Source organism: Opisthorchis viverrini (genome assembly GCF_000715545.1).
Source record: "Opisthorchis viverrini unplaced genomic scaffold opera_v5_26, whole genome shotgun sequence".
Lineage (NCBI taxonomy): Eukaryota > Metazoa > Platyhelminthes > Trematoda > Opisthorchiida > Opisthorchiidae > Opisthorchis > Opisthorchis viverrini.
In genome coordinates this window covers 863130-872446 of record NW_008751683.1, presented here as the reverse complement: position 1 = coordinate 872446, position 9317 = coordinate 863130, and the positions used below count along the sequence as shown (strand labels likewise).

Sequence of the window (9317 nt, the reverse complement as noted above, 5' to 3'; positions counted from 1 at the left end):
CTGGTACAAAACTACAGATGTTGTAATCAAGAAGCCGAACCGCTTCTAAAACATCAGGTCCACTACCCATATCAACCAGAACCCGCCCGACTTGACAGGTTACGTCAACCTGAGGAACTGGGGTTATCTCAGTTCCTTGTGATCGCATTCCCCTTGTGTCATCTCTTTCAAACTGATTATTGGTTTGCTGGAAATCGCTTAGCACTCCCTGATCTTTCATTCGAACACCAACTTGACAACTGACGTCCCAAGATTCAACTCGAGTTTGATCAATAAAGCCGCTGTAGTCTTTCTGACTGCCTACAGAAACAGGGGATTTTGTCAACCGCTGAGTTTGTGCTTCATGAAGTAGCTCAATCCGCTTCTGCGAAATCACAGTTGGGACGGTTGACATCTGAAATGTGTGAGCTGAGACCGTGTAGAAAGGTGTAGAGGTCTGTCCATGTAGACAGTGTCTACAAGTATCTGTCGGTGCTGTGACTGTGGCTGAAGTTGTCGGTGATCTGCAGGCCATCATCGTATCGGACATTACACCAGCTAAATCAGTGTCTGTCTGTATACCTGAGTCCACTGCATTCCAAAGGGACCGGTCTGATGGTGTCGTTATCAAACGAGGGCGGCAAGCGCGGGCTACAATACGATCACTATGACTCTGGAAGCGAGGGAGCCTGGCCAAGTGAGCATCCTCTGGGCTGAATTTGGCGCTTAAAGGACGCCAACTGTCATGCAAGGGAGGTCCATACCCCCAAGGTGTTCCATGCTGTACCCAGCTTCGTGAACGTAGCACGGGTTTTATAGGAACAAACGTTTCCTTATCGTTTCTTGGTGGATGCTTTGGTCCAAGTTCACTCAGAGCTCTGCGCGGCTCGACTTGTTCAGTGGGTGTTCTTTCTAAAGCTTCCGGTGTAGTCGGTTGACTTCGCTTTCCCCAACGGAAAAACGGCGTTCGAGATCGTTTTCTCGGCTCTTCTACAGGCGGTCTTCCTGATGACACATGTTTCCTTCTTGATTTTCTCTTGTTTTTTACCAATACGGGTTCTGGGGTACCACAGACACCAGAAGTATCAGTGATTTCTGTTGTGCTGGTAGTGCAGCTTTGTGACCGTCTATGCGGCAGCCTAAAAAGTTTCCTGCGTCCTTTGGATTGGGTCTTGACAGGGGTCATGCTCTGGTCAGGTCGGATTTCTGTCGGAAACGATGCGGATGTCTGTGCAGTGAGACTGGGCTCCGAAGAAATTGGAAGTGTATGTTCCGTGGTTTCAAGGATATCTGGTGTAGGCTGTTCTTTACTCGGCACACTGGTGAGGTCCATGGTTGGACTGAATACGTCAATTTCATACGGCAAAGCACAGTTTGGACAGTGAACAACGGTTGGTATGCAGGGTGTGGTTATCTGTGTCATCAAATCACGCATATCGTCAGCAAACCAGGTAGGATGTGATCGTGTGCGCTTCACATGTTCAGAATGTTCGAAAACAATGGGTGTCGTGCGAGATGTATGGGTTTCATCCTGTTCCGGAGATTCCAGGCATTGAGACAATTCACCCTGAAGCAAGCGATAGGTTTTGGGTGCTGGATCTGCAAAGCTTGTCACGAGTTCTTCACTTCCTCCGGATTTCGGCGTTTGTAGGTGCCCTGTCGTAGAGCTCCCTGGAAACGCCACGTTGGCGCTATTCAAAAGACAGAACGAGATCCTAAGGTCAGTATCAAAACGCACGTAAACATGGGATACGATAGAATGTATAAGAGAGAACCATTGCTCCATCTCTACTCGCTAAGAGAGAACGTCAGCAGAAAGCAGCTGTTATTAGTGGAACGTTTTCAGCTCTAATACCAACTTTTCATTTATACTTAATTATTGTAAATTAGTGAAAGTGTCTGTTTCTGTCTATTGGTTCCGAACCGCATAAAATGCACAAGGGAGTCGTTGGTAAAACGCAGGACTAATAGACAAGTTTCACCATGCAAGGGAGGTCCATACCCCCAAGGTGTTCCATGCTGTACCCAGCTTCGTGAACGTAGCACGGGTTTTATAGGAACAAACGTTTCCTTATCGTTTCTTGGTGGATGCTTTGGTCCCAGTTCACTCAGAGCTCTGCGCGGCTCGACTTGTTCAGTGGGTGTTCTTTCTAAAGCTTCCGGTGTAGTCGGTTGACTTCGCTTTCCCCAACGGAAAAACGGCGTTCGAGATCGTTTTCTCGGCTCTTCTACAGGCGGTCTTCCTGATGACACATGTTTCCTTCTTGATTTTCTCTTGTTTTTTACCAATACGGGTTCTGGGGTACCACAGACACCAGAAGTATCAGTGATTTCTGTTGTGCTGGTAGTGCAGCTTTGTGACCGTCTATGCGGCAGCCTAAAAAGTTTCCTGCGTCCTTTGGATTGGGTCTTGACAGGGGTCATGCTCTGGTCAGGTCGGATTTCTGTCGGAAACGATGCGGATGTCTGTGCAGTGAGACTGGGCTCCGAAGAAATTGGAAGTGTATGTTCCGTGGTTTCAAGGATATCTGGTGTAGGCTGTTCTTTACTCGGCACACTGGTGAGGTCCATGGTTGGACTGAATACGTCAATTTCATACGGCAAAGCACAGTTTGGACAGTGAACAACGGTTGGTATGCAGGGTGTGGTTATCTGTGTCATCAAATCACGCATATCGTCAGCAAACCAGGTAGGATGTGATCGTGTGCGCTTCACATGTTCAGAATGTTCGAAAACAATGGGTGTCGTGCGAGATGTATGGGTTTCATCCTGTTCCGGAGATTCCAGGCATTGAGACAATTCACCCTGAAGCAAGCGATAGGTTTTGGGTGCTGGATCTGCAAAGCTTGTCACGAGTTCTTCACTTCCTCCGGATTTCGGCGTTTGTAGGTGCCCTGTCGTAGAGCTCCCTGGAAACGCCACGTTGGCGCTATTCAAAAGACAGAACGAGATCCTAAGGTCAGTATCAAAACGCACGTAAACATGGGATACGATAGAATGTATAAGAGAGAACCATTGCTCCATCTCTACTCGCTAAGAGAGAACGTCAGCAGAAAGCAGCTGTTATTAGTGGAACGTTTTCAGCTCTAATACCAACTTTTCATTTATACTTAATTATTGTAAATTAGTGAAAGTGTCTGTTTCTGTCTATTGGTTCCGAACCGCATAAAATGCGCAAGGGAGTCGTTGGTAAAACGCAGGACTAATACACAAGTTTCATGTGCATCATGAATTCCTTCAAAGCTCAACTAAAATTCGATCCTACGAGTGAAATGTGTCTCTGCTGAAAAAGACGAGTGCCGCTTTACAAAGGTTTGATCGCAAAGGATCTCATAAAGAAAGAGTCCCCAAAAATTCTTTTCAGAATATTTCAACCTGTGACTTTCTGGCTAATAGCTGAATATCATGCTGTCAGAAGAGATTTTCAGGAATGTGAGTAACATACCCTTAGAACGCTGCTCTAGTCACCCTTCAGGGACCGAGGTTTTTCCTCAGGATATAATTAGAATGTGCACACCTAGTATAACGGCTAACTGAAACAACACATCGAGCCCCTAACAAGTTCCTCGATAATTGCTATTCTACCTCCCTACTTTAGGCTCTTTTATTCCAGGTACCTATAATACCCAACATTCCGATTTGTATGGGTGATTTATCTTCAAAAATCGTGTGGACCTTTTAAACTGTTTGAAACATTTTACTTCTGTTCAGTCTATCCTCATTTTTGTCAAATTACTATTTTACACACAAAAACTGCATAGATAATGCGGAGATTTTGCCGTTCATAGAAAAATTACAAGGGGTCTCCCGTTATTAGAATTTTAAAGAATTCATTTGCATCGTTCTCGTCTGCTGGCTTTTGAGCTTAGAGCATCCCGGTGTTTCTAAAAATTTTTGAATGTGTGTAAAATTTTAGATGTCTTCTGAGACATAAACATGACGGCAATAGAATGACGGTAATAAAATGACGGCCGTTTTGAGTTGAAGTGATGCGCGTTATGTGCAAACATCCAGAAATGGCAGATGACAAATATTTCAGTTCCCAAAATAATCGATTTACCTCACAAAAGTAGACAGTCGAATGAAGTCGCCTTATGTCACCATTCATTGATGGAATTAAGGCATGGCTAAGTACGGCTACTTCACCACGTTGCTCTTTGACTGGACTGAGAAGAACTTATTGAAACATTTTCATTTATACTGCATACTGAAGGCGATAGAACCGAAGTATGAAATAGCTTGACAACTCAGCAATGATTGGATTCGCAGTAAGCAATGTTGATAGATAACCGCATTGCTGATCATCCGCTTGTGATCACATGGTTGTGTTTAAATTACTGGTCGCGATCTCGCGGTTCGAAAGATTAGACGATCTGTCTCTAAACGGCTTAGAGAAAGAATATTTTCACAAGATGACTAGAACTTCTATCTCAGTAATCATTGTTCAAGAAGCCACTCGCTAGCTGAACACGCTATATAGCTTCTGTGCTTCGAGGATGAGCAGCGCTATACCTTGTCTGAGTGAGAGCTAGTCGGACCGCTAATAAGCCACTCGTGGCCGAACATTTAAGTGTTCAACCACATACCTGAAGGTTGCGCGTTTGAAGCTGTTTGCATTTCGCGGGAAGTGGGCTGCTTATAGGTTCGTCAGCACAGTGAAACTTCGATAAAAAATTCCCAACTCATCTCACCACTACTACCAAAAAACTGTTTCCGTTTTCATATAAAATTACTGCTTTGTCATAGTTTTCATGCTTTAATGGCTTCTGTTTGAATTTAAAACAGCACCAGGAAATGATGACTTAGATAAAGCCAACTGATTGCCATCGAATTAGTCCACCACGTTGCGCAATGGTGTCAACCTGGAAAATGTAAAGGTAGAGAGCTTCTCAGGCGCTCAATTCGGTGGAAACAAAATTTACTGTCCTAAGTGTACTTCTCCGAAGCACTCAGATGAAAAGGACATCTCCTCTTGTTAAATTAAACATTTTATAAAACTCCCCCAAAGCGACCCTCCATATGCAAGGTTTTGATGGGATTATGAAAAACTGGAAATCTCAGCAGTATTACTTTATTAGAAAAAAACAGCTATGTCGAAAGCAGAAAAGTGTTCAATTACCATTCGACAGCACGGATAATTAATAGGACACCTGGCTCCAGGTCACTACTATTTGGCAAAAGGCCAGTGCTTAGAGAGATTCCGAAATAAATAGCCTACTGTAACAGAGCACGACCATGTTGCGTACACACTGACCGTTTGCGGAGGCAGTGGTTTAGCTTACCCTTGACGTAGACTGGAGTGACTAAACCAGTTACTGCGGGGCTCATAATTCTTCATTCACCTCTCGTTTTGTCAACTACAGACAGGCTGTTTAACTAAAACTAGCTGTTAGCTATTTGAACGCAAATATTCCTATTCTCTAGCAAGTATATTTGTTTTAGTTGACCAATAAAACCAAACCCTGTTCCAAAGTACGGTGTCTCACTAGTCCACATCAGGGTGTTTTTATTCTGGCAGGTCAGTTATTCCACCCATACTGAAAGACGAAGACAAACGTCGCTAACAGGGTACGAAACACTAAACAGATGTTCTGTTCTTTTTTGTATTTGGTCAAAAGTACGAATCTTACTAAAAATCGAAGAGATTTGGAATCTCAGGACTCTGGAGTTGATCACTCAAACACTTGTTTACCAGGTAAATGGTTGCAGTCATGAAATATTGCTCCTAAATTTGCACTCTTGGACTGGAATTTGCTAGATTTAATGTTCATTGGATTTCAGGTGTCGGTTTCCAAGCGACAGTGTAGTGAGGTTCCTTAACTATCCCCTTCTACGGGCAGAGATAAACCGCTTTTAGTTTATAACCACAATTTGCAGCTCCAACTTTCGGTGCTCGTTGAAAGACAATCAGTATCACTGGGTGTCCCTCTCCGCCTGGGAAGAGAGCAGAGTAACAGGACGAATTTCGGTGCGCTGATATCGATTTTTATTAGGAAAACTCTGTTTCGGACCTCAGGCTAACAGAAAATTTAGCATTTCTATGACACAATTCAGTTGCCGACACAGGTTAACCTTTCAAAAGCAAACCAGGCTCATCGTTTAGGAAATAAAACCTTTGAATAAACAAGGAACGAATCAACGAAGTCCTGTCTAGGTGATAATAGTCCTGTGTACACTGGTGATGATTTCGTGCGAAATTCAAACGAATAGTGAGTACATTCCCATATATAACCAATTTTAATGCAGCACACTGTTTAACTTACTCAACAATTTGCAGGGGTGCCCTCAAAGTAGTCGGACAGTCATCGATTGAGAGTTCTTTGTGAACTGGGCGCAAAGAAGCGGCCTGTTTTGCATTTCTCAAATGCTCACGCAACTCCTGTAAATGGAACAAGGATTCAGCGAAGCTAAACTCCTTGAGCTTCATTGACGGCGGAAGATCCTCAAAACTTCAAGGACCACTCATACACTTCTGCATATAAAAACGCCTCATAAAGCCCTGGTAGATGCCCGGTTTTATTCTGTTTATTTTGGCTCATTTTCTTCGAGTGAAGTTTGCACTGAAATACACTGGCTCAAGATGTTTCACTTCGGATCATCGAGGTTAAGCAGAATAACGGACTGAGAGCCACGCGTTGGGGACAATGGGCTGATCAATCCATCGAGGCCACATGGTTCTGTTTGTCCGGAATTGGAGGGACTGAAAACTACGCAGTGATGGTGATAGCCCTATATGGTCCTGGTTTTGTTTACGATCGTACGCAGATACCCCTGAGTTATAATAACTTAGTAAGCGTATAAGTCCATGCCTCAGTGATACTTTTTCTGCTCGAGGACAAAAACTTTTACCTCTCCGGAAGTAATGATTTCGTTTTACGGAGAGTAGTCCGGTAAAATCCTGGTTGCAATCTCATTTGCAGACCCTAAAACTGAAGTCCGAAAGCATGCGGTGGCAAGCTCTGGTAAGAACGAACCTAAAGTGCAGTGATGTGAACTGACTGCCCCAAATATGGTGAAAAATTGTTCAGAGGTGAGCTAATTAGCCACAAAAGCAATTAGGAAGCAAGTGTGATAGGCATCATCATCTATCAGATGCTACTTAATGACGCGCCTGGTACTAGAGGTCAAAAGTTGCTTATTCACATTCAGATATTTTCACAGGTGCCACTTGACCAACGGTAGCTAACATTTGGATTTTATTAGAGAATTTAACGCTTGACAGCACAACTTAACATATTATATATGAAGACGGTTCAGAGATAAAATTCATAGCCATCACGCGTGGTGACCCGTCAGAAGAAGAAAGATAAACGCATTCAAATTCTAACACGAGTTAGATAACCTGATTCCATCGAAGTGAAGGGGGGATTTGGCAGGAGAGGGGTCGTACTGGGAAGAAACATAGTGAAACAAAGAAGTGTTTTTTCATAAAGGAAACTACTCAAAAATTTGCTGAAAACTCTTCGACAGCCCACGACCGGTTTTGCCCTTCTTAGGGCTCATCAGGTAGGCGCAGACCCCGAGTTTCCGTCAACCTTATGATCTACTTGAACCCAAATTGCACCGTTTTCGAGAAGTACACTCATTTGCAAATCAATTTGGTTTTCACGGGAGACTCAACTGAATCTCTCGTTTTGTGATATTCTATAACTTACTGTGCGGCACACAGGCCGCCTATCTGATGAGCCCAAGAAGGGTTGAAACCGGTCGTGAGCTGTCGAAGAGTTTTCAGCAAGCTTGTGAGTAGTTTCCTTTATGAAAATATACCGCATTATCTCGAATATCGTGCCAACTGAATCATGAGGCGGCTTGTCTGCAGCACATTCAGCTGGAGGACATCATAAACGAGAGATTCAATTGAGTCCCCCGTGAAAACCAAATAGATTTGCAAATGAGTGTATTTCTCGAAAAGGAGTGTTTGTTTTTTTATTGAATTGGTTTACAGAATGCTCAAGAAAGTTCCGTTTCCGATGTTTTAAGACCAACGGAATTTCACCCAATGACCGTAGTAAAAAAGCCTACCGTGAATGAAAGAAAGTGAAAAATGACTGGCTTCAACATTCTTAGCAAGCTTTGGAATGCATTATTCGCACGCTCAAACAAGCTAGATTGCAAAGCTGGCAGACACTCATAGTTCATGGCTTTGTGCTCTGCGGGGCCTTTGTTTTTCGTAAGTATCCTTAGTTGCTTTTTCTGACTCGTGGGTAACGTGCGCGTTAGTACTTATGCGCATGCGAGGGAATCCAAACAATGTCTGGGTCTGCCCTCCAGTGATTCAGACATGATTTACATTCGCGACATACTTACGAGCTTACACAGCCGAATACTAAACTAATGAAGCGGTCCGTGGTCGTCTAAAGTCAAGTCAAACGCTGTGGTGAGCTGGCGTAACAACTCTCGTGATGGACGTAAATATGCATAAAATTGTAACGCAAAGACGCTGAGATGCAACATCAGCCGAAATTCCAGATGGCTAATTCAGCCCTTTGAAAGTGGTACAACGAAAAATGAAACTTATAGTTCATTTTAGAGTGCACTAATAAGTCTGAAATAAAGGTTTCCAGCGAGATGACATTTACTTATTCCACACGAATATGAAGCGTAATCAGAAAGCGCTAAATATGTTTTGCAATTGTATGTAAACCCGAATTTGATTTTCTGTCAGAATAAAACAGTTATAATTCTTAGGGTACTGATATGGGCTGTACATATGTTGTATTATGGTTGATGGTTTAACTGGGGAGGAGATTCAGGCGAACAGTTCATCCCTGACATCCTTCCCATCATCATCACTATCACAAATAAAGTGGTAAGCAGAACACTTGGGTAAAGCTCGAAAAGAAATAAACGTTATGTGCCAGCGTAGACTCTTTCCCATGCACTGAATCCATATGCTGAATCCTATCACAGTTAATATGAGAGCTCAGTATAACATCACGGAATAAGGAAAATGAACGGGCTGATACTTACCTCCCATTTGTTTAAAGTTCGGAGCAATTGTCGTAGCTCCTGTACAGTCACAACTGACGATTTATCTGAAGTTATATGAAGAGTCAAGCGGAATGATTACCAATAGTGACAACAGAAATTCCCCTAGTGATAACTGTTCTGTTCTCCTTCTTCTAGTGGTACTGAATTCGCTACTATTTTACGTTTAACCAAAAGGAGAGCAAGCGACAGATTGGGCGAAATTTAGTTACTTTCCCCGTTATTGGTAAGAGAATGTTTAAGTGAATATATAGTTCCAATTACGTACAATTTGATGATGAATTAAGAAGTAAGCTTGGTGGAAACTGGGAGACACTGTTTGCTTGCTTCGTCCACAGAAAGAAGGAACG

General features: G+C 43.1%; 1 protein-coding gene across 1 annotated transcript in view; it reads right to left on the bottom strand.

The window, feature by feature from the left end:
• T265_02263 (hypothetical protein) overlaps window positions 1-9317 on the bottom strand; it is a gene marked incomplete at both ends in the record, with an annotated part of 36539 nt that overhangs the window by 2318 nt on the left and 24904 nt on the right. The window contains 3 exons of the mRNA XM_009166467.1: window positions 1-1765; window positions 6243-6358; window positions 8950-9014. The exon at window positions 1-1765 is cut by the window's left edge and continues 1592 nt beyond it. Of these exons, the coding sequence (XP_009164731.1) occupies window positions 1-1765 (1765 nt within the window). The remainder of the gene's footprint in view (window positions 1766-6242; window positions 6359-8949; window positions 9015-9317) is intronic.